The sequence below is a fragment of the Camelus ferus genome, chromosome 23 (genome assembly GCF_009834535.1).
Source record: "Camelus ferus isolate YT-003-E chromosome 23, BCGSAC_Cfer_1.0, whole genome shotgun sequence".
Classification (NCBI taxonomy): domain Eukaryota; kingdom Metazoa; phylum Chordata; class Mammalia; order Artiodactyla; family Camelidae; genus Camelus; species Camelus ferus.
Genome location: NC_045718.1, coordinates 513,278 through 538,817, shown reverse-complemented (window position 1 = coordinate 538,817; position 25,540 = coordinate 513,278). Strand labels below are relative to the sequence as shown.

Below are 25,540 nucleotides of genomic sequence, written 5' to 3'. Positions count from 1 at the left end.
GGTACTATTCTTACCCTCATTTTAAAGATGTGGCAGTTGGAGACTTAGAGAGGTTTGATAACTTGCAAAGTTACACTGTTCTCAGGTGGCAGGGCCAGGACCCAAAACCAGGCAGCTTGCACCCAAATCCCAACCTTTCTGCCACTGCATTATTGACCTCTGTTGGAAGCTTGAGGTGCACTTTTGTCAGTACCTGTGGACCGACAGGTCTCAGCCAGGTACAGCAAGGCGTTTTACCACTGGCATTTTTGTACCCAGGAGCTCCATTCAATGTGGACTGAAAGTTAGCAAGCTCGTACGAGTTTCCCTTGCACTATGCCTTCCAAACACGGTCCCAATAGCTACTGGGATCTACTGTTCCTTCTCAGCTTCTTTCCACCTACCTGTTCTTTTCTCTGTAACATAAGGGAAGAATGAATAATCAATAGTATCACTTATATGTGGAATCGTAAAAACAACAAGCTCACAGATATAGAGAACAGATTGGTGGTTGACAGACATGGGGGGTAGGGTAGGTAAAATGAGCGAGTGGAGTCAAAAGGTACAAACTTCCAGTTATAAGATAAATAAGTCATGGAGATGCAAGGTACATCATGGTGACTATAATTAATAATATTGTATCGTATATTTGAAAGTTGCCAAGAGAGTAGATCTTAAAAGTTCTCATCACACACACATACACACACACACACACACACACATACACAAATGTATGATGATGGAGGTTAACCAGCCATTGTGGTGATCGTTTCACAGTATATACCAAGATCCAGTCATTACGTTGTACACCTGAAACTAATATGTTCTATGCCAATTCTATCTCAGTTTAAAAAAGAACAGTTAACAGAATGTGGTTTGAAAAGGTGAAGTGCTATGGTGATGAACTCCAGCTTAAAAACCCACTATACACACACACACACATACACACACACACACACACACACACACACACATACATATATGGATATTTAAACTGAAGCTTAAAAAAGGATAAATTAAAGGATTATGAGTTTTCATCATAGATTCTCTCTCCAAAAAGATTCACCACCACACTTTTTAAGGAATTCCCCTATTGCAGTTAAATTTTTAAAACTAATTGATTGAGAAACTTTTAGGAACTCATGTGTTGCTGTCCTTTTCTGATTTTCCGTCCTGGGTGTCACTTCATGAAACAGATATGAGACTGAAATAAAGGCGTCTCCTGCGTCACTAGTGTTTCTTTGTATTTTTTTTCCCTCTTAGCTCCCCCTACAGGCTTCCCCAGACCACCTAAACATCATAGTCTTTGCATAATCTTTACTGAAATTCTTTGTCAGATTGGAGATTCATCCTTGTTGCATTACTCTGAAGCTAATCTATGCCCAAGAAGTTGGGAAGGGGAGATGCAGTGAAATATGCTGGTGTCCTGTGAGAAAAGCACGTCTGATCTCCTTGGGCTGAGCCTCGCCCTGGGCATGTGACCTGGAGCACGTGGGAGGAGGAATCCTAGTGATGTGCTTTCCACATGCCTCATCAGAACCCCCACTTCCGGCCTGGAGGTGCAGATACAGGTGGGCCAACAGACCCCTCACAGAAGCAGATTTCTGGCAGAAATAACTGAGGGTAGGAGGGTCATTCAAGCGATGTCATTTGGGGCATAACCTTGGATAGCAGCCCACTTACTCCCTTCCAACCTTTATCCAAATGATGTTCAATTCAAATCTGTGCCCAAGAAGTTGGGAAGGGAAGGTGCAGTGCATCTAGGCTGCATTCTGTGTTAGCAGTTTCCACGGGTGGGCAAAATCAAGTAGCAGCAAAATCAAGTAGCAGCATGCCACTGATCTGGGAAGCCCTGGAGCAGGCGGCGTTAGCATGGATCCAAGTGGAGCAAGGATAAATCATTAGCAACTTTGCCTCCCTCAAAATCGATGCAGTGATTAGGCAAGAGACTAAGGTCATAGTGACTGCATGTAAACGGCCTACTTTCTAACACACCTATGAAAAGGCAAACAGAAATGAAGTCCATATGTCACCCTGAAAAGGATTTCAAATGGACCCCAAGTCAATCCTACCTCTGATATTCAGGGCTTCAGACTTTTTCTCCTTTTTCATCATCTCTTCTGGTTCATTCTGGGTGTTCAGAGAATCACCTGCATTCAAAGAAGAAACCTTGTGTTGTGTATGAGTTCTACAAACAAAAAAAACCAATGGACTCAAAAAAAGGTTTTGTTATTTTAAATTCCTACCAGCTGATCAGACCCCCACCTCTCCAAACACACAATCCCAACCCTCAGTAGCACATTTTGGCCTTGAAATCAGCCTTGTGATTCTCCTTTGACTTCATTCACACTTTCATTCCAATTAAAACAAAAAAGAGGCAGTGGGAACCCACCCCCATTCCTAAACCATATTCCCAAGGGGGTGGAAGGATGGGCAAAGGGGGAGGGAGAAAAGCAAAGTGCAGATGGCATCCAACGAAGGGGGGACGGGTGGAGAGTGCTATCTGTTGCCTAACAATAACTGATTTCCACGAAAATCAATACTCCTCTACAGAGAGAATTGGGGGAAGGGAAAAGAGGCAAAGGAGGCCCGAGGATCCAGGCGGAAAAATAAATATGTTCAGTTAGCGGCAGAGACTGAAAGTCGTACTGCAGAGGAAATAGATTTTTTAAAAAAGAAAGAAAGAAAGAAAAAGCAAGCAGGTGAAAAAGAGGGCGTGGGATGAGCAGGAAGAGACTGGGCGCGGGAGGAGGGACGGGCAACGCAGTCCAGAGGATGCAACCGAAAGGCACCTGCTACGTTTGAGAACACGGTCGCCCCCTTCTCGTCCTTCCTCTCCACTGAGGCCGCGCGGAGGGTCACGGCCGAATCGCGGCCGGGGGCTGGCGGGGTGGGGGCGGGCCAGTGGCCCTCGGCCTCCCGGGGACCCCCGAAAGCAGCCCCGGCCGCCGGCTGCTGATGCCGCGGCTGCAGCTGGCGGCGGCGGCGGCCGCAGCAGGCGAACCAGGCGGCGCAGTCCTGGAAGATGAGCAGCCCCACCACGTTGACCGCCAGCCCCAGGGCGCCGACGATGAGCACCAGCTCCGGGTCATCGATGCGCTCGGGCCGGGCCAGGCGCAGCACGGCCTCCACGAAGATGGTGAAGCAGAGCGCGGTGAGGAAGACGGCGTTGCTGAGCGCGCCCACCACCTCGGCGCGGGCGTAGCCGTAGGTGGCGCCCAGGCCCCCGCGGGGGCGCCGGGCGATGTAGCCGGCGCTCAGCCCCACGCACAGCGAGATCAGGTCCGACAGCATGTTGAAGGAGTCGGACAGCAGCGCAATGGAGTTGCCCAGGTAGCCCGACACCAGCTCGGCCACGAAGAAGGCGACGGTGAGCACGAGCATGAAGAGCAGCCGGCACGTTTTGCCCGAGTAGCGGCCCATCTCCCGGCCGACCGCCCGGCGCCGCCGCGACAGGTGGGGCGCGGCGCCCTGGACTCCGCGGTGGCCTGGTCCCCGCCTCCCGGGCCGCCCTGCCCGCCGGCGCCCGGGCTTCTTATAAGGCGGAGGCAGAGCGGCCCCGGTCCCCGCACGTCCAGAGTCTAAAGGAGGGGCCGCGGCGGCCGCCTCGGAAAGGACCTTCAGCCGCCTCCCCGGCCCCTGCCCCTCCCTCGCGGCCCTGCCTCCCTTGGCACGTGGCCGCGGGCCTGCGTCTGTCCCCCTAAGGACAGAAGTGGGCAGAGAGGGGAGCTGCTGGGAAGAGGGGGCGTGTCTGGATGGCACTCATCCCAGACTCCCCCCTAAGCAGAGGTGGGGTTCACCCGATGACCCCGCCTCTCCAGTCCCCCGGATCATCCGCGCCGTGACTGTTGACTCTTAGTGATAAGGCTCCTGTCTGCTGCGGGGTGTGTTCGCGGTGGCGGACGTGAATACCTTGGCGTACGTGCCCTGACGCAGCTTCCTTACGGATTCCCTGGTGACCCCGTGGGGCGCGGGAGCACCAACCCGACCCACCCTGCTTTTCCGGGGGTGCTTCCTGCCTTGCATTTCGAGAAGTTAGGGTTGCCCCCCCCCCCCACTCGGCACTCCCACTCCTCCACCACTTGCGGGATAGCTATTTTATCCTCTCTTCTGGTCACAGCCTTCACAGGGGCACACTGGCGCTTCTGTCACCCCCTCATGGCACAACATCACCTCTGTCGGCCTTTAGGGTCTTCGATCATAAGGCCTCCTTCCAGGGGTGGACTACAGGCAGCCACATTTTTGTGAGCCTGACCCTCCCGCTCAGCGCTCAGAAATGCAGTTTCTCCGCGGTTGACAGAAGTCCCGTGTCCACCAGAGAAGCCAGGGTTCACCTCCTCCGTGTACTCGTCTCATTCGCCACTGGAGAGAATATTCTGCTCTTCCCCCATGGGTCCTTCACAGCATGACCTGATACTCAGAGTTCAATGACTGACCTACATGAAGCTTTATTCCAAATAGAGCCTTTCTGTTGACAGCAGGCTCTGTTCCAGGTAAACATTATCCCGAAGAGAACTGTCCAGGACTCAGGGGGAAACCAAGGAAGGGAGTCCTTGAAGAAGGGTGTTTGTTCTCCGCCAGCTCAGGGAGTGGAATGAGAGAACCCCTGCAGGTTTCATTGTTGGTTTGTTTCATTGTTACACTTTTGTCTCATTCCGAAAAAGATCTGATAAGCTCTCTTTTCCCTTCCTCCTCCCCAAGCCCTGAACTTTAATCATTCCTAAAAAAAAAAAAACACCTCTGCTTTTGGCTTGGAAATATATAAAAATGTCTCACTGAAAAGAAGCCACAGAGGGAGGGGCAGAGATAAATTAGGAGTTTGGGATTAACACATAAAGACTACAATATATAAAATAGATAAACAACAAGGGCCTATTGTATAGCACAGGGAACCATATTCAATATCTTATAATAATCTATGATGGAAAAGAACTTGAAAAAGAAAATCTGAAAAAAGAATTTGAATCAGTTTGCTGTACACCTGAAACTAACACAACATTGTAAATTAACTATAATTCAATTTTTAAAAAGCCACAGAATCCATTAGCAGAACCTTCTAATTCTAGCCCCATTCATTGCCTTAGCCTTGTAAAACATGATCTTGTCTTTTAATGATCCCTGAGGATCCTTAACAAGCCTGCCAAAACATCCTTGATCCAAGGGCTCACCCCTGTACCAGGTGAGCCTCCAAATTCAGTGAGCCTGTTGCACATTCCCTTCTCACCTCCAGGAAAAATATTTCTACCCTGAGAACTTGAGGAAATTAATCATTTAAAGTCTTTTCTAAAAATTAGTGTTAAAATGATGAAGAACTTAAAAGAAGTCATGCAATATAGACCGATGGAAGTTTTGAAGCTGTGTGGGCTTGCGCAAGTTTCTTAATTGTCTGGGCCATTTTCACTACTGGAAAAGGAAAATAATAATAGTGCCTCTTCATAGGGTTGTGAAGATTAAAAGGGTTAATAGGTGTAAAGTGATTATAACAGGGCCTGGCACAGAGCATGCACTCAATAAATGTTAGCCCCCAGAGGGCCGAATATTAGCATCAGCGTATTCATATTCATCTTTGTGATACAGTGCATACATAGCAGTATCACACGGACGACACTCTCACACGAGAAGAGCTGTGCCTGAGTGCTGCTCCCTTCCCAGTTTCTGGCTTATCCTGTCTTCAGATTCTGAAGCATGTAACATATGACTGCAAGCCAAGCAGTCAAAATAAGACGGGCCTTCTTTGCAGAGAGGGTAATAGCTCAGTGGTAGAGCGCATGCTTAGCATGCAGGCGTCCTCGGGTTCAATCCCCAGTATATTCAAAAAAGAGAGGAGGGGGCCTTTTGGAGATCACTTGACAGCACTAACACAGTCCCTGCTGTTTGCATTTCTCTGTCACTCATAACTGCAAGAAAAACCTGAGAGCAGCAGAAATATATCAGTTGTGCCTGTGGCCCAGTCATTCCCCTAACCCAAGGCAGATAAGAAGAATTACGTCACTGCCCCAGGAGGGCAGTCAATGGAACTACAAAGCCAGTGGCTGAGAAGCACAGGCGGGAGGTCTACCTGTCCCAGGTGCCCTGCCCTGGCCGAGTACCTGACTATAAGAAAGGCTAAGGATGTCAACCAAGTGCAATTAAGGAAAATGTTCTAACTATAATTATACACATACAGTTATGTGTATATGTATAGTTTTTTTGTGTGTAATACACACACACATCTATATATATATAGGTTATACATACATAATCTAATTGCCAAAAGTTGACTGCATCTTACAGTTGCTATAAATTATGAGGTTTCAGTAGTTTTAGTTTATTGAGCTCTGTCTGCCCAGCCCTGTGCTGAGAACTTTGTAGTTATTATCTTGTTTCATTCTTACAACAGCCCCATAAAATAATACAGACAGACCTGGGAGATATACCACTCTCATAAAGCGAATATCACAAAAAAGTGAGTCACATGAAGTTTTTTGCTTTCCCAGTGCACATGCAAGTTATGTTTACACCATTTGTGTACAATAGCATGATGTCTAAAATCACAATGTACATAACAAAATTAAAAATACTTCATTGCTAAAAAATGCCAACCATTGTCTGAGCCATCAGTGAGTTGTAGCAGTAACATCAAACATCACTGATCACAGATCACCATAACAAATATAATAATAAAGAAAACGTTTGAATTGTATGAATTACCGAAATAGGACACAGAGACGTGAGGTGAGCAGATGCTGTTGGAAAAATGGTGCTGATAGTCTTATTCGATGCAGGTTGCTACAAACCTTTGATTTGTAAAACACACACTATCTGTTTACAAAGTGCAGTTGATCGAAGCACAGTAAAACAAGGTATGCCTGTTATATGGGTGAGGAACCTAAAGCCCAAAGATTTTAAGCAACTTGCCTACAATCACATAATCTGTAAATGACAGATTAGAGATCTGATCCAGGCATCAAACTCTTGAGTGTACATTCTTCCTCCACACATTATACTAACATATTAGACTGTATTTTCAGGGAGGGTATAGTTCAAGTGGTAGAGCTCATGCTTAGCACACACGAGGTCTCGGGTTCAATCCCCAGCACCACCTCTAAAAATAAATAAATAATTATCTCCCCCCCAAAATAAATAAATTAAGAAATAAATAAAATTTTTAAATAAAATTTTTAAAATGTATGTGTTCCATTTCTCCAAGACTTCTAACAATACTAGCTTCTAAGTTCTTTAGACTTTTTGTTGGGGAGACAATTTAATACGGTGTATCTTGGCATTGCATGTTATTGTAAAGAAATCTGAATCCAGCCTGATATTTGCTTCTTGTAGGTGAGTTTGTTTTCGGCCTGGGTACCCTATGGGATTCTTTCTTTACACCCGATATTCAGAAACTTTTCCAAAATGTATGCATTGATTGTTCTGTATCAATTTTCCATTTTGATTTACAGAATTTTTTCTTCCTTTAGTTCAGAATAAATTCTTCCATTATACCTTTGAATATTTTTTCTGATACATTTGTCTGCTTTCAGCCTCAGGAAACACCTTGTACGTGTATGGAGCACCTCTACTGTTTGTTATTCGGATCTACTATCTTCCTTCTAATTGCCTGAAATTCCTTGGTCAGTTTCTCAAGCCCGCCTTCCATATCATCAGTTGTTCTATACAGTGATTTTTCTATGTCTCATTGCTTCCAAGGTGGGTTTTCATTTCTGTAATGTTTTGTTATCTTCCATTATTCCCCCTGAGTTCTGACAGTTTATGTTCATGGTTTTAGCTAAAAATGTCTTCTGTCACCAGGGGTAATTATTTTTCTCCCACTTATGTTTTATCTGCCTTATTGCTGGTTCCGGTAGTGTATCTGCCTTATTGCAGTTCCCATGTTGCATCTTTGCCATTTATTAAGCATCTTTGAGTGGGGGACTTAGACCCAAGTCTGCTGACAGTACAGGAAGGGGTCGGGGAGGTATCTGGTGACTTCAGATTGGACATGTCTCACAACTTCTTGACCAAATATGCTTCTTCCCATTGAGATAAATAGGTCTCGGGCAGATGGTCCACAGGGTTCACACTAGAGCCTCCCAGCTCACAGATTTTTGTTGGTGTTAAGGAGAACCTCTGTTCCCCAAGCTTCACAGTCGAATGAGGGCATCTCCACAGGAGTAACATCCCTGCCCTCTTTTTGTCACTTGCCTGCCTTTTCTCAGAGGCAGGATAACTGCTCAGGTTAGTAGGTGTGGGAGAAAGAGTGGAGCAGACTCAGATAACCTCTTCTGGCCTCTTCTTTTTGATATTTACCTCCCCACAGAGACCTGCAATCCTGGTCCATGTGGACATGAGGGAAACTGATGGGGGCAGAATCTGTCCCGTGAAGGGAGGTCTGGGGCTGGGTGGGTGAGTTTAATTCTGGGATGAACTATTAAAAAGCTCTTTGCTGCTACACATCTAAGCCATCTCCTGTAACATGTCATGTCTGTAATAAAACTGATACTATATTCAGTTGTCATCTGTATTTTATCTATCAATTGCTCCAAACCCAGTAAAGTAGGAAAGAGGTATTAGTTATTAGTCCCTAAAGTCCTAACATTCTGATGAGCTGGCAGGAACCTTGAGAAGAATAAAGGCGAGAATCTAGAGGCCAAAGTAACACTTGGAGAGTGAGGCCCCTAGTGATGCCAGGACTAGCACTGTTAGGCGTTAATGCTCAGATAGTGTGAGCCACGCAGGATTTTGACCTTGGCAAGTGAAAGCAGCTTAGTGCTTACGGAAGAATGGCTGTTGTTACAGATGCAGGGATGTCTTAATAAGCCTTCGTGAGCATGAGCTTTTATGACTGTTTTCACTCTATGCCTCAGTCTTCCTGTGCAAAGGAGGTGAGAGGAAAAGTAGTTGGCTCTCAGAAACAAGAGGGAAATTGCACCAGAGGAAGAGAGCATTTTCTTAAGGCCAGACAGATGCAAAAAAAGAAAAGGAGATGCACATCTATCTAAATATTCTTAAAGACAAGATTTCAGATGACTGAGTGGCATCCAGAATGCACCTCACCACCCCCAGAGGGAATCAGATCCAGGGGGCTATTAAGTCATTCTTTTAAAGATACATGTTCCCTAATGTTCATAGCAGCACTATTTACAGAGGCCGAGACAAAGAGACAACATAAATGTCCATCGACAGATGATTGGATAAAGAAGCTGTAGTATATATATTTACATATATAGAATAGAATATTACTCAGCCATAAAAAATAATGCCATTTGCAGCAACATCGATGAACCTAGAGATTATCATACTAAGTGAAGTTTAAGTCAGACAGAGAAAGATAAGTATCATTACTTATATGTGGAATCTAAAAAAATGATACAAATGAACTTACAAAACAGAAACAGACTCACAGAGGTAAAAAACAAACTTATGGTTACCAAAGGGTAAAGATGGGGGGAAGGGATAAATTAGGAGTTCGGGATTAACAAATACAAACTTCTATGCACAGAGTAGATAACAAGTTTCTTCTGTACAGCACAGGGAACTACATTCAATATCTTGTAATAACCTATAATGAAAAAGAATATGAAAACGAATATATATGTATGTATAACTGAATCACTATGCTATGCAGCAAAAAATTGTAAATCAACTAAGCTTTGATTTTAAAAAGTCATTCTCTTAAAGCTGTGGTACCATCTGAAGTACAAGCAGCTGGGGAAGCCAGCAGTCACCCTGTGTCTGTCCCACTGTCGTCTGTTGGGTGTGTGGCGAGCAAGCCCGTTGTTTCTTTAGTTCACAGATCTTCAGATGCAGGGGAGGAGACTTAAGGAGCTGTCCCTGAGGAGCCTCATTCACCCCAGCTTGAGTAGGATGACAAGATCCTGAATGTGAAGCTGATGCCCTATGGGATGAGACTTCAGGGCTTTGGGGGAGCGGTAAGTGATTTTGTACGTGGAAGTGATGTGAATTGTAGCCGGAGGGCAGACTGTGCAGATCATTTTTTTCCAAAGGTGGCCACAACTATATCTCCTGTTCTACATGTTTCACCACAGGGAGACCCGGATGCCCCTCCCATTAAGAAGTGGGTCTGTGGGCTTGACCTTCCCTCCATCTGGTCACTTGCTTACAATCCACACAATCTGAGATTGGGCCAGAAAAGACATTGGAGCATCTGCCTTGTTTGATGGAACACTCATGTCTGAAAGCTGAGCCACCATGGATGATGTCCTGAGGCCACTGAACTGTGAGGAATCTAAGCCACATGGATGGTCCAGTCAGCAGTCCTGGAAAGTTGAGACTTTCCAGCCCGGCAGCCGGACATAGGATGATGCAGCCTCCTGCCATCACCTCACTACCCCCACCCAGCCTTTGAATCTTCCTAGCTGAGGCCTCAGACATCGTGGAGCAGACAAGCTGCTCCCACTGTGTCCTTTCCAAATTCCGGCCCAGAGAATCCTGAGTATCATCAAATGAATGCTGTTTTAAGCCACTGCATGTGGTGGTTTGTGATGCAGTAAACAGAACGGGGAACCACCACATAAAGACTGGCAGAGCTATACAAAGCGTCAATAAGATGTGGAGCTGTTTGAGAGGAGAACCCAGGAAAAGGAGCATAGAGTAGCTAAGGTACCTAATAGGAGCTTTAAAGCAAAACCATTACCATGGATGTAGGGGTTTGCCTGTGACCTGTGGGAGAGGTCCAGAACAGACGGTCAGGACTCCAAGGATAGACGCAAGGAGGAAGAGACACACGGAAGGGGATCAAGGCAAGAAGACAAGAGCTTGAGTCCAGGCCTGGCTTAGATTTTTGGTTTATTTGGAAAATGCTTTTCGAGTGAGATGATCCAACTCAGGGAGGTGAGAGTTGACAAGCCTGGTTTGGACAACCATTGCCTTTGGCTGACCCATGACACACTGACTTCCTCTCTCTCACTGCAATAAAAAAAAAATCTATGTTAGAAAAATAAATGTCTGACCAGAAAACAAGGACAAAGTCAAAGGGGAAAAGTCCAGCAAAAACAGCGGCCTTCCATGGGGCAGAGAAGGAAAGGGGACGACTGTAAGAACTGGATGAACCCATTCAACCTTCAACAACTCGGCGGAGCCTTCCTGAGAGAGGAGCAGAAAAACACGGAAAATGCTGGAAGCCCCTCCCAGCCTTCAGAGCAGGAGACTCAGCAGGAAGGCATGCTGCTCGAGACCTGCAACTCAGAGGCTGTGGGAAACCATCTCTGGAGGATCAAGATGTCGGAGCAACGCGACGAGCTTCGAACTATTCAAAACAGCTTCAGCTGAGAAGTCTGCCGAGATGCACCCTCAGGCTGAAACAAACATGGGAGGGAGGGAGGAGCTTCCTTGGGAAGCAGGGTTCACAGGCCTCGGCAATTCTAGAGCCAGAGGCAGAGGCAATGGTCCCTGAGGCACAGGATTGGAAAAAGCCCACTCCCAGGAGGGTGAGTGTGGACTGAGCACCGGAGGGTGAGTGTGGACTGAGCAGAAACAGGCGCTCAAGATGGACGTGGAATTCAGGGGGTTGTTTAGCTTGCAACATGCTTCCTTCCTCCCTCTCTCTCTCCCTCTCCTCTTCTACCTAAGCTGCAACATAGAACAACAAAAAGTGGAAAATAGGAAAAAGGGGTTGCAAAGCATGGAGGACAGAGTGAGAAGATCCAATATCATCTAACCAATGTTGCAGAAGGAGAGATGGGGGAGAGCCGAAACTAGAAAAGATCATATCTGAAAATCTTGCAGAATTTATAAAAGATATAAAAGCTTAGATTTGGGAAACACAACAATCCTCAGGCAGGATAAATAAAAAGAAATTCACATTTGGAACTGTTGTAGCAAAACTGAAGAACACCAAAGACAAAGAAAGAGAAGGTCTTTAAAAGGTGCTGAACTTCTCCAACCTCGGATGTCCTGCAGGGATGACATCTGTTCCAGTGGAAGAGAATCCAGACTAAAACTACTGAAGGGACCATGACTCTACCAGGCCTGAGACGAAACTCACACAGACTGTGCCCAAAGTGAGGGAGAAGTGGGGTTTTATGAGTTTTGTTTTTTGACTTGCCTTTAATCTGGCTTTTAAATTAATAATCAGGGGCTTTGATTTCTTTGGCTAGAAACTCATGCAGTCAAATATATTTCATTTTGAATTTTAATTTCTCCTTTATGCTCTGATAGTAGGAGGAGACTCCTGTTGTTTAAATTTGGGGCATTTTTATGTTGCTGACATTGAATTTTTAGACGATCTCGATGCTCTCATTTCATGTCACTGTGTGATCTCTGATGAGCAATACTGACCATCTGTGGGGCCTCAGAGTTCATTTAACTAATATACTTGCTGTTCTAATCCATTTTAATCATGGAGGGGGAGGGGTATCAAAATTGCCAAACACTGGACCCAAGGAGAACGCCCAAAGTAAACAGTGGCTGTTGTGGGCAGCATACCCTCCTGATGACTGCTCGTCTAGCCCTTCAAGGGGAGCCCCGAGTGAAGAGCACACAAAGCTCGAGGGAGTTGGGGGAGATCGTTCCCCTCGTCTTGTGTTCCCATGAAGTGACCACCAGGTAGGATCTTTCTGACCCCTTCACTCTCTCTCCAACTTCCACGTGACAAGTCATTCCTGGGGCGGGAAGGTCTTCTCTCATTGGTGGGTTTAGTGGAAGGAACAGAAAGGGCCTGGCTCAGCCCCTCCCAGGCTTTACCCTTTGAACTGCCTGCCCTCAGAGAGCATCCGTTCCCTCTGGTCCTGGGCCCACCTCTGTGTCTCCAGTTGCTGAGCTCGGGCCCGAAGAAGATGAATGTGTTTACTGTTGAGGTAAGTGTTCGGAAGCCTGTTGTGACATCCATAGTCCATCCTCCAACCCAGCTTTTCTCAAAAATGGAGCTACGGTTTTTATCACCACCTGCCTCCTGTCTCAGATCCCTCAGTTCTCAGTTGGTTCTAGACTCACGAGTGGACATTATTTATTGGCCCCGTAAAGTCCCGACAATGTCATCAGTTGACTTGGTCAGCAGTGATAGAGCAAGCTGCCAGCTCCCCTGTTTTCTCTCCTGCAAAATCTCACGGCAGTTTCTTTAGGTTAAGAATTCTACAGAAAACGGGTGGCCTGTCCAGACAGTTCCTCCCTGAACCTGATGTCTCTGCTGCTCTCCTGCAAGGAGCCAACCTCTAGTCCCCACTGGCCCGAGTCAAGGATCCTCTTTCTTTCCTCTTATCTACTGGGCTGATACATGCTTAGAAACGTCACAGCAGATAGAAAACAAAAGCCCAGACGCACGTCACTGAGAATTACTCTCAAGTAATTCTTCCTCCAGATTCTCTCAAGACACCCGCTCAGAGGTAGACGGTAATTATCAGGACATGGACTTTGGAAGACATTCTTCTAAGAAAAGAGCTTCCAGGTATTCCTGCCTCTCACAAAAAATGATGACAAGGCGCGTGTATGTCACAGTCATCAGAGGCAATCTCACACCATGTCTTGTAAACCCGCCATGACTACTGTCTCCACCAAAGAGCAAGAAGAAGGCAAAAAATAGCAAATAAATTCTTTATAGCTTGTAAGCAGCTGACCAAAAGAAAACAAAACCAATAAGCTCACTTTTGCCCCACTTTCCTGAGAAACTAAGCCCCTCAGGAAAACGAGAATGTCATTACTCACTAGACAGGACTGCGGGGAAACGTTTAAAAGGCAAATCATCCCAAGGTAGACAAAAGGTGTGGAAATGTAGAGTCTTGGTTCTAGCAATGACGTTGGGTCAACTGGAAAGCACCCAGTGCCTCAGTTTCTCCATTTGTAACTTGTAAATATGTGACTTGGAAATATAGCTACATTTGCATTATTTTAATGAGTGACACGTTGACATGTTACCACAGTTTAAAATATATCATCTTTAACAGTTGAAAAACATAAGTAGTACCCTTCTGCAAAGTGCTGTCTTGAGCACTGAAGGATGAGGAATGTAACATTTATAAGAGCCCTCTGAAAAATAATACATCATGAAGGTATTATTCTTTATCAAAAGAAAAGCATGGAGAATCTTTAAAATAGGTGTACTGATACCTGAGATGAGACTCAGAGTTAAGTGTCTTCTCCAGTATCAGACCCAGTGAATGAGGGAAGAAGTTCCAGAACATGTATTTTCTTTTTTTTTTTATTGAAGTACAGTTGACTTACAATGCGAGTTCGTTTCAGGTGTACGGCATAGTGATTCAGTTACACACGCACACATACATACTCTTTTCCATTTCAGGTTATTACAAGATACTGAATGTAGTTCCCTGTGCTATATAGTAGGGGACTATAGTTGTTTCTCTCTTTTGTATACAGTAGTGTGTATCTGCAAATCCCAAACTCTTAATTTATCCCTCTCCCCTCTTCCCCTTTGGTAACCATAAGTTTGTTTTCTACAGAACCTGTATTTTCTAATTACAGGTCCATGATCCTTCTGGTTCACCTCACTAAAGATGCTGCTAACCTGCCATCAGAAGACACACTTGTTTTGTGAGGTTTTCCAGGAATGGGGATGGATCTGCACTGATTATACATATGACTAACAGCAAACCACTCTGAGGTCGGCTGCCGGTCCCTGGGTGTGAAGGAGGGTGAGGACTGGTCTGCAGAAGGATCTCAGTAATATTTTCTTTGTTCTTGTCCCTTCAGCCCTTGGACAGTCACTACCAACCACAGCCACCAAGTGCCATGTTGAGCAGTTAATACACACAATATAATTTCATATTTCATATCAAAGATAGATAATTACCCATTTTACAGATGAAGAAACTGAGGTTGAGTAAGTTTAAGTAACTCTCCAGAGGTCCCTCAGTATCAGAATGAGGATTCAATTTATAGTGTATCCATTTGCACTTTTGACATGCCATTTTGTGATCACTGCCAAATAATTTTTCACACCCTGTGATTTTTTTTTTCTTTCTTTGGTCTTTTTTTTCCCTCAGGGTTTATAATTAAGGGCCTACGTTCAACCTTCTCATTCTTCATACACTACCATTGACTAGCTGTGTGACTGTGCTCCTGACTCTCAGTCTCTGTTTGCTTATCTGGAAAAATAGAGATAGTAAGTATTCTCTCTCGCTAATTATTTGCCAAAACATATAATTCTCCAAATGTCGGTGACATGCTGCTGTGATGACTCTCCCTGCGCTTTCACAGTGTCTGACAACTCCCAGATGTCAGTAAACCCTTAGTTTCATTAAAAATTAACTCAGTTATCAGAGTGGCCTCTGCATTTTAGAAGAAAACGGCTAAGAACGAGGAATTGGTCTCTTTATCTTTTTTTTTTCAGTTGAATTTGATCTCACAAACGTGAAACAGTGCCTATTTTTCAGTCTCCCTTTCAGCTTTCTTATTCATTCCCTGTGACTGACCCAGAACCCGTCCCTGGGCAGCAGGAGAGGCGAGGGGCTGCGCAGACTGTCAGCAACACGCAGAGAGACGGAAGGGAATCTAGCAAGCCTCTGTTCTGGGCTAGATCCTGTGATCTGGGGTAGGTGTGTATACTTATCACTGAACCCTCGCGTGGAAGTGAATGGTTGAAAATGCTTGCAAAAACAACGGGGAGGGTCAGATACGGACAAACAGCAAAGTAACAGTTTCTGGGAATTAAGCATCATGCTTCCTAAAGTTATTTCATAATTATTGCCAACGTCCCATCATTCCAATCCAGCCTCTGCAGTAGAAAGAGGACGCAGGGAACCAATATCTAGGAAGCCTTCTTCCCCTGCCCGATTTGAAAAGCTGCCTTCACTCGTGTGGTTTCTGGTCTGACTTACTTACTCCATGGTACTGGGTGCTGGGAGAGAGGCGGCAAATTCCCCCTCGCCTCTCCGAAAACCATGAGCCTTGCCTACTTTGCTTGTCTCTGGATAAAATCTGCTTTTAGTGTCCGCAGGACTGTCTGTGTGAAAGGCTCCCATCAGGCTACAGCACTGAGTCTTAACTAGAAGCTCCTGGGAGCAGCCAATCAGCAGTGTGCAAACCCTCCCCAGCAATGAACTTTGCTGATCACCGTGTGGGCACTGCCTCTAGCAGGTTGGCTGGGGAAGTAAAATGTCAGAAAGGTGGTGAGAGCGAGCGAGAGAGAGAGAGAGAGAGAGAGAGAGAGGGAAAGAAAGCAGTTTGGAAATCAAAACAAAATTAATGTAAATAAATTCACAGAAAAAGGCATTTTATAAAAAGAAAGAAAGAAAGAAATTAAATAATACAGATATTTCAGATCTAAATGTGTCATTTATAAATCATGTAAATGGTAAGCCTATCCTACACAGAGCTACACAGAACTACCTTTTGTTTAAAATAAAAAGCCAACGTACGGCAAAGTATTTGTTTAAACACAAATAGAGGGCAAAGAGAGCTCTGTTTGTGAAATGTTAAAGAAAAGCCTGAAAAATAGAAATAAAATAAGAACATTAAAAAAACCCTGTGAAAGTCAAGGAAGATCTAATAAAGTAAACAAGGAGTAGGAAAAAAGGCGAACAAAACAAATGGTGTCCCTAAGTCTCTAGAGAGAAAACTGATTGTCCCGCTCTTCCTAGGACCTGAAGGCACCTGTTGTTTTCACCCCTCCCTGCTTTCCCCAGACACATCTATAACCGTCTTCCCTCCAACACACTCACACAGAGAGCCATCCAAATTTTGGACTTCAAACCTAACTTTTTTTTCTTTCATGCTGGTACTTTTTACTTTTTTCATTTTGCCTTTTACTTTAGCCAAAAATATCTGCTCCACCTTTGCCTTTTCCTGTCGGGGATGGACTCGCATGGGCTATATACTGATCTAAATCTTCCAGACTCCCTGTCTCGGTGCAATCTTTCAGACATTCTTTTCTCCCAGGTAATGTTTTAAACTTCTGCTCCTTCTGTCTGATTCTCCAATGTATTTTCTCCATGAATCCCAGAGATGTTTAAAGTCTTAACTGTATGCACAGCCTGTTTTGTTAATATTTAATTGGAATGTGTGGTCTTATTTTTGACTCTTCTATGATCTCAGACATAAAATATAACTGGTGTCAATTCCCACACCATTCAGATAAAGCAAAACATGGAAAAGAGCCACAGAACCAGGAGAGACTGAAGGCTTGCTAAGTAAAACTGTCTCTTTAGATCCACATCTCACAAAACAAAGTGATGGGTTACCTGATTCTGATCACTCAACCAGGAGGTACCACAGTTCTTTAGCCTATAGGTACTTCAAAATGCTTTAAGCTAGAATTCTAGATATATAGAAAACCTTTCTCCTGGATCTCTTGAAGTCAAGAGTCATTTTTTTCCCTCATATTTTATACCTCCTGGTATAAATCAACACGTATGGATTAATCATATTTCTCCTTAGGAGAGGAGACAGTTGGGTTAATGTCAGATTGTGAGATTTATCTAACCCAAATATTTACTCTTTACCTTATGCTTACTTAGGTGATAGAAAGGATATCAAAATGTATGTTTCAGTAAAGTGATAAATACATAACTTGAGACGTAAATGCTAAGTCTTAACCCTAAAATCACTTAGAGGGTTTAAACACGTTAAGTTTCTAATAGAAGAATTCAGAAATATCAAAATCTACCAAAATAATCATTTTAACATACAACATGGATCTTAAAGCATTTGCTATATGTGTGTATGGTACCTATCAGTACAGTTACTTAAAGTAGAATATCATATAGCATCAAACACTTCAAAAGAACATAAATACTCTGGAATTAAGACAGGAGAAACCCATATGGTCAGGGTGAAATATTTGTCTTAAGCCTCTTGTTATCCTAGCATGGACATAAACATTGGAAAGCACTGCTTCTCAAATTAGAGCTAAACTAATTATTAGATTATAATATCTGATAATAATCCAATGTATTAAAAATAGAGCCATGTTTGCCTACCAAATTTTGGTGTCGTTCAAAGAATCAAACTCTTTGCCTAAATTGCTTTTGCTCTATGCAGGTAAATATCATCTGTCAAGAGTAAAGACAAAATTAGAACTGAAGACACAAGGGAAGGTTAGTAATGGTGACACTTCCATTGCCAACACTAACTACTTGTTTGATCAGCTTCCTCGCCTTAAATTTTTACTTAGCAAGAAGTATATTTCTTTCCTGTATCAAATATGTGGATTTTATGATCTGGAACGTCAAGTAGTAATTTTTACGTGATGACTTATATAAACAAGGCATAGGATCTCAAGTTAACTAATTATCGTCTTTTACAAAAGATGAGGCCCTGATTCATTAAATCAAATAAAGATACAGACTCTAGTTTCATGTCTGTTCCCTTTTATACTTAACATATACTAAAGGTGCTCTCATAATTCACATTGTACCAAGGGAAAAGTTTAAACAGAGATAGGCTAAGGGACTGTTCCCAGGTGACAACGTTTACAACGGCAGGAAAGATAGGAGGAATATGACAAAAAATGCAAACTCTTACCCTGAGTTTCCCAGGCTGAGCTATATGATGCCCCAACTGTTCAGCATCAAATAAGAAGAATCATGAAATGTCTTAAAAACCAGCTGAGCAATTAGAATTCATTGATACTGGATTACCACATAATTCAAAGGCTTGCATTGTGATTTCTTTAAAAAACAATACTCCTTACCAAGTGCCTATTAAGTGCTTAAGTACTTGGGATCCCGTTTGGTCTTTACTGCCCCCACATTACAGGTGGGCAAACAGGGCAGGTGAAGCAAACTGGCTGCTGCCCTGTGTCAGAACCAGGAGTTGGACCTGGTCTGTTCCTGAGGTCCAGCGCCTCACAAAGCCCTGGAAATTGCTCTTCTGCAAGAAGCTTCTAATGTATTTTTTAAAATTCCTTTTGTGGTGATAAAGAAATTTGTTTCCACCTAATAATTTATCTTTTGGATTCTTTGTTACCAATTTCTTGTTCTCTTCCCAGATTTAATTCAGTCTTTTGACAGATGACCCAGTGATTTGGTTCCCACTCGTAAGTCCCTCCTAAAGATTCACAGGTAGGCAGCTTTCCTTTTTCTCAAACAGGACAGATGTATAGAATAAATAAACACAAATGTTTCCATCCCCTCCAAAAAGAGAGCTAAGTGTACTAATCACCTTTATTTTTTCTCTCTCCACATTGTATCACATTCCTTGAATATATTCCTGGGGGTTTATCAGCCACATAGATTTGTTTCTTCTTTAATTGTTGGGAGTTGGTTATGCAGCCCAGTATTTTTTGAACACATTGAGGGGGCATGAAAATATTATTTTTAAACATAGCCCCGGGTCACATCTGGGTAAACAAAATGAGCCACTTGTTAAAGGAGACTCTTCCTGTGCCGCGTCCACTTTCTTTCAAAGGGCTCCCCCTGCGGCCAGGGTTGGGTGCTTTACCCCCTCTCCACTTCTGTCTGCACGTTTTTTTCATTCCCGGGGACTGAAAATTAAAGACCCCCACGTGGCCAGCTGCCACCCAGCTGACAAGGAACTTGGACTGGAAGCGACTCTTTGGAGAAAGCCCTTCAGTAAAGTCCCGGGGACAAGAGGCCGACCGAAGGAATCGGGCCTCTGCCCCCAGCACCCCCAGCGGCCCCCGAGAGAGCGCCGGCCTGGCCTCTGACCGTCCCACAAGCCCCGACGGCCGCTTACCCGTCTCACCGTCTCCCCGGGGCCCCGGCGGCGCGCGGTAACAGCAGTCCAAGAAGATGACATAGTTCAAAGCATTGAAGAGCAGCCCGACCAGTCCGGCGCCGAGAACCAGCAGCGGCGCCTGCGTCTTCTGGGGGTTGATGTACCTTTTGACGCCTTCAACCAGGATGCTGAACATCAGGGCCACGGCGAAAACGGAGTTGCCGAAGGCCCCCAGGACGTCCGCGCGCAGGAGGCCGAACGTGCCCTTGCTGTGCCGTCGGATGCTGCTGGCCCGCACGCCCGCGAGCCCGACGACCATGGAGACCAGGTGGGAAAGGACCGCGAAGGCATCAGACGCCAAGGAGAGGGAGTTGCCGATGTGGGCGATCACCAGCTCCATCACGAAGAGGAGGATGCTGACGACGCACATGAGGATTAAACGGAAGCTTCTCCCCGAGTACCGGCCCATGGCGCCCGGCTCTGCGCCGTCCCCTTCCCCGGCCTGGGGAGTCTGAGCTCGGAGGGGAGCAGGTCCAGATGCAGTGACGACAGCTCCTGTGTAACTCTCCCCTTCAGCCTGGCAGCGCTTGTCACATTTGAAAATCACCTTTTATAGGCTGCTATAAAGCCATAAAACAGTTTAAAGGGCAATTAAGCAAGAGATGTCACGTGAGCGGGGACTTGAGGGGGAAATCACTGACTTCAGATACGAACTTGAGGGGTTTCTCTTGTTTATTTATTTGTGAGCTTAATTGGAGAAGTCAGGAGCCTCTGTGTCGGAATCATGCCAAGCTCACCCGTGGCTGTGGCCCTCTCACTTTCCACACTCCGGGTTTGCAGTGACTGCTCTGGTGTTTGACGTAAACAGTCATATCTTGTCAACCTGGTGCGTAAATAGTTTTGAATGCCGTTCACTGAATGGAACAGGGAATATTCTAGGGGTCACTAATCCAGAGATTAGAGCTACAGTTAGTGAAAGCCAGGGAAGAAGCTGGGTGATTTTTTTCTGCTGCCTTGCCCACTGATCTGGGATAAACAATCACCCTACTTCCACACATTCTCCATAAGTAAGAAAAACATTCCTCGTGTTCAGGAAAGAACTACCTTTACACTGGAGGAGCTAAAGACAAAATCCCAGTTAGTTTCAGGGAAAAAGCCAAATTACAATGACTTGATTTCAGTGATGCAAGGACTTTTTTTTTTTTTTTTTTTTTGGTTTGGTTTGTTTTTAATCTTCTCATCTGTCACTTACAACCCTTAAAGGTTTATTTACCATTTCCCAAATATCTAAAAGAGTAGTGGCCTCTATCGTTACAGAATTAAAAGCTGTAAACTGTCTAAGCAAGGAAGTGAGAGAAAGTAGAAAAAGAAGAAGATATGAAGAGATAAGAGGGAAGGACCAACCAGGGAGGGAAAATAGGAGAGAAGGACTCTGAAGGCCATGGAAGAATGTTTCAAAGCGGAGGGAGAACCAGCTGGGTCAAACACTGAGAGGGTAAGAAACACGAGGACTGGAAGTGACTGGTTTAACCTGATGGAGGCCACTGGTGACCTTAGCAAGGGGGCAGACATGAAGTGGGCTCAGGAGAAGAGAGCAGAGAAATTGGAGACGGCACGTGCAGACAATTCTCGCAGTCTTACTGCGAAGCAAAAGGAATATGGAGCCAGGAAAGGGTATTTTTAGTTTGGGGAGAAGACAGCATATTTACAAGGTAGTGGAGAGGTCCTTCAGAGAAGGGAGGTGTGATGACACAGAGGGGACAGTGGCTGAAATGCCACCATTGAGAAGGCAAGAGGGGATGAGGGTTAGTGTGCAAGTGGAGCGGTTGCCCTTGGCTCTGAGAAGATGGTTCGTCTGGACCAGTTGAGAAGGTGGATATATGGACCGTGCGTAGGGCAGATGTGATGGGAGGTAGGGGTGGGTCTGTTCCTATAGTCTCTACCTTCTTAGTGAAACAGAAATCAAGACGATCAACCAAAAGTCAGAGAGGGGAAGTTATGAAATAATTGTCAAAGAAGAGTGAGAAAATGAAGGAATGAGGGAGCTATAGTACAAACCCATACTTACCACGTGTGAAGTAATAGCAGTGCTAACATTATCACCAGCCTGTTATCCCTCAGGCTCCTCACTCATTCAACAGGTATTGCTTTTCTTTTTTTCCCTCCAAGAACCTGCTTATTTTTAAACATCGTGGAAATCATACTTTACATAGAAATTTTATTCCCTCATTCTGCCTTGCCATTTTCTAGTTTTTACAATCATCATTTTAAATGTGTGTGTGTGCTAGTCTATCAAGTGGATATAGCCAAAATATACCTCAACATTTCCATTTTGTTGAACTTTGAACATACTCCCATTTTAAAACATTATTTTATAATCTATAGTAAACATCCTTAAGCATATAGCTTATCCCTAAATTATTACTCTGTTATGACACATTTTGAGGAGTAAAATTTCTGGGCCAAAAGGCATAAAGATGTTTTTTTAAGGTTCTTGATGCATATTCCCAAATAGCAGCTTGTTCAAATGGTGTTTCTTAATCACAAAATCTGGTTTTAGTGACATACTTAAAATACATTCTTAAATATTCCTATTACATGAGATTTATTTATTTAAAATCTTTTTAATAGCAGTTCAGTACTGTTGATGCTCCAAGCTCTTTAATCTTCCAGTAAAGTTGAACAAAGCCACTGGTTTAACATCACCTACTGAGCCACAGAAATGTCTCTGTATCTGTTATTTTAAGCCTGGTGGTGTGGCAGAATAGCGTTGACTTAAATTTCCAGCTTCTGTCATCTCAAGTGTAGGCTAGTTCTCCGCACACTGCTATGGCCGGGATCATCTCATGACGTGTCAGTGAGGGTCAGCAGGCGATGGCCCCCTACTGCCAGTGCTCAGCCCGGTACTTTGCTGCATCTCCCTGTCCACTTAATGGCCTGATTTTGCATCTCAAATAGGACAACTTCAGGGAGAATAAGCCAAGGAGATAAAAAACCATGTTTGGTTTTATTCACTACAGTCTGCTCTGGCACTTTGTACAGAGTGGGCACCAAGTTATTAAAGAAATGGCTAACGTTTTCTAGACATAGTAAAAGTGACAAAGAGCCCAAGATATGTTTGAAAATGACAGGGTAGGGTAGCTGCCTCCCCAAACTTCTGATGCTCCTGACAGCCCCTGAACACCTTAGATATATGACAGATGACTAATGTTCAAAACTAGAATTAGACGTAAGTAGGGTGAGCTGTCCAGACTCACCAGTCAAAATGCCTTCTTTCTGCCTGTTTTATGGGGTGTTCCGCTGCCTGCAGATCTCGAGACTCAAAGCCTGACCACTAACGGCCAGATGAGTTGCTGTTATTGTCCAGTTCTCACAAAGGCTTCATGTGATTTCGTGGCATAATTAGAAACAATTTTAAACCCACTGTCAGGAATAGACTAGAAATTGCTAACTGGTGATATGCACGGGTAGTCCTAGTGAGCAGAGCCAGCAGTAAATACACCTTGACCTGTTTTCTTTTCGAAAACCACCATCACTAGGCACACGATCACTTCTGTGACTGTCAGTTGCGTGTCTAGCTGCTGGCTGTCGTCTGCAAGTAAGACACAGTGATCATTTCTTAAAAGATACTGTTTGGGGTCAGGTTTACGTACTTCCTTGAAAAGCATCACCATGCTTAAGATGTTTGAAAAGGTTTTGGTATTTTAGCTGAACCTCAATTTTTGAAAAAAGCCAATTTATCACATGTAGGTTTGAGGTGAAGGATTCCTTCCGTAACACAACTCCTCACTGTAGAGTTCCTTTAAACAGTGAATTCCTCTAAAGCAGCAAAGGTCAACTTTTTCTGCGATTAGTTTTGCTCATCTGAATCTTCCAATAGCCTGGAGATGTGTCAGAGATAACCCCCCCCACTCCAAATGGCCAGGGGCTACAGAACAAAATGTAGTTATGAAGCTTGGATCTACTTTTCAGGCTTTTGACAGGGACTGGCTAAACAAAAGCTTGTCCTTTAAAGCATTTGTTTGCAGGGAAACAAAACCAAACCTCAGGCACTAAGGTCATAACTGTTAACTGGAGCTACATACTAGGAGCGACTGCCAGTTGACCGTACATCACTGTCATAACCAACGTTAGTTATTACTTATTAGGTGCTAGGTGTTGCTCTAAGTACTTTATGAGTTAGAGTGACTATGATGGAGATATTAGACTTCACACAGCTACCAAGGGTAGAGAAAGGAGATAAAGCATTCTGAACTGCCCTAGATCAATAAGAAATGATCCTGGGTACAAAAACGTGGCTCAGATACGTATCTCATTAAGCTAGAAATATGAATACACATACTCAAAACGTCAATCTTGAAAGCATGCTACATTTAGTCTGCTTCCTTTTGCCAGTTTCCCACCAACCTAAGGACAGTTCTGCTGTGCTCTCATACACAGTGGGTACTTTCACAGCTTTGCATATGTTGTGCCTTCTGCCTCCTGGAATGTCCATCCTCTTCTATTTATTAAAGTTCTATTCAGCATTCAAAGCACAGCTCAAATTTTAAGTCCTTTTTGAAGTTTTTCCCTTTATTGATGTATTTATCACTACCAAGTGGGAAAACAGATGGGAGCAGGACCCTGAAAGAGAGAGATAATAAGGAGACTAGAAATGAGGCGTAGAAGGCCTTCCACGCAAGGCACAGAAGTGGGAAACAGCACGTTGTCTACAGGAAACCCCAAATGGTTAGGCTGCAAAGGACTCTGCAGCTTTGGTTGAAAAGGAGACTGGACAGGTAGGCTGAACAGGAATAGGCTGAAGGGTTTAACTTTTATCCTGTTAGTGATGGTGAGCCACAGAAGGGTTTTAAGGGAAGAAAAACATTTAAATTGTACATTAGGAAAAAAAAATCACCTGTGAAAAAGTGGAGACTGGCCTGGAGATGAAACTGGAGGCCAGTAAACAAGTAGGTAATAGGCAAGAAGGCGATCCAGACCTGCGGGCGACAGGGGAGACCTAGAGGCCTCAGAGGTGAGGGCAGCATTTTTGCAGGCCACTGAATCCGGCTCCCGGTGTGTTGGAGCTGCCGACTAGAAGGACTCGTGGGGTTCTGGTTTAGGTCACCGGGTACATTTTGGTGATGCTAGTCTTTCAGGCAGCGAATACTTAGGTCTGGGAGTGGAGAATGAAATGAGGTTTTTGGAGACAGGCCAATCTGAAATATTGATGGAACACTCAAGATAACCCACTACGCAGCTAGGATGGAGGTCTTGAGCTCAGACTGAGACATAAAAATGTTGGAGTCATCTTCCTAGTAATGCTACTTGGAACCATGGGACTAGATGAGGCCGCCTGGGTACCCTAGAAGAGGGCCAAGTACAGACAATGGGTACACCGTGTCTGAGAAGCAGGCTGAGGGAGAAAAGCCAGGGGAAGGTACATAACTGAGAAAAAGAGCCAGAGAGGTAGGAGGGCAAGTAGCAGGAGTGAAATGAGTAAAAAGAAATGTCACACAGCAGCAGGCCTGCAACAGAGGGACACGGTACGACAGGAAACTAAGATGTTAGCTTTGGTCAGAAGGGGTGGCAGCGACCTCTGTGAGAACAGCGTTGTGGGAGGTGGGGGCAGAAGTAGGGGGAGGAAAAGCGCAAAGTAAGAAGTGAGGAGGGCTGACCGCTCTTAAAGAAATCATGCCTGGGTTTTTGAAGAACTCATGGTAACTAGTAGGAACCAGAGGGGGAGAGGAGCTCAAAAGAAACCTTTTTTTTTTTTTTTTTTTGGTACATTTGTGATTTTGTTTTGCTTTTTAAAAAGAAAGATTTAGGGCAATTTTAGATTTAGTAGGAATTAAAGAAAAGAAGTCCTCCAACATTTAAGAAGCAGGAAATTGGTGGTTCAAGGTCTGAAATGTGAGGGATACTGAGATCAAGAACAGTTATTTTCATCTCTTCATAGGAATTTTCCTGTAGCACAGAATTCAGGGATTTCAGAAACAAATGAATACATGAAACAATA

At 44.4% G+C, this 25,540-nt stretch overlaps 1 protein-coding gene across 2 annotated transcripts in view; it reads right to left on the bottom strand.

Annotated features, from left to right (window-relative positions):
* Positions 1 to 20,011, bottom strand: part of SLC30A10 (solute carrier family 30 member 10) — a 32,192-nt gene extending 12,181 nt beyond the window's left edge. The window contains exons 1-2 of one of the 2 annotated variants that reach the window (XM_032466754.1): positions 19,561 to 20,011; positions 2,052 to 2,129 (exon numbers count right to left, since the gene is read on the bottom strand). In XM_032466754.1, coding sequence (XP_032322645.1) covers positions 2,052 to 2,129; positions 19,561 to 20,011 — 529 coding nt within the window. Of the gene's footprint in view, positions 1 to 2,051; positions 2,130 to 2,771; positions 3,947 to 19,560 lie in introns of those variants that run through there. The other variant, XM_032466753.1, reaches the window with a different exon arrangement.
* Positions 20,012 to 25,540: the final 5,529 nt, after the last annotated feature.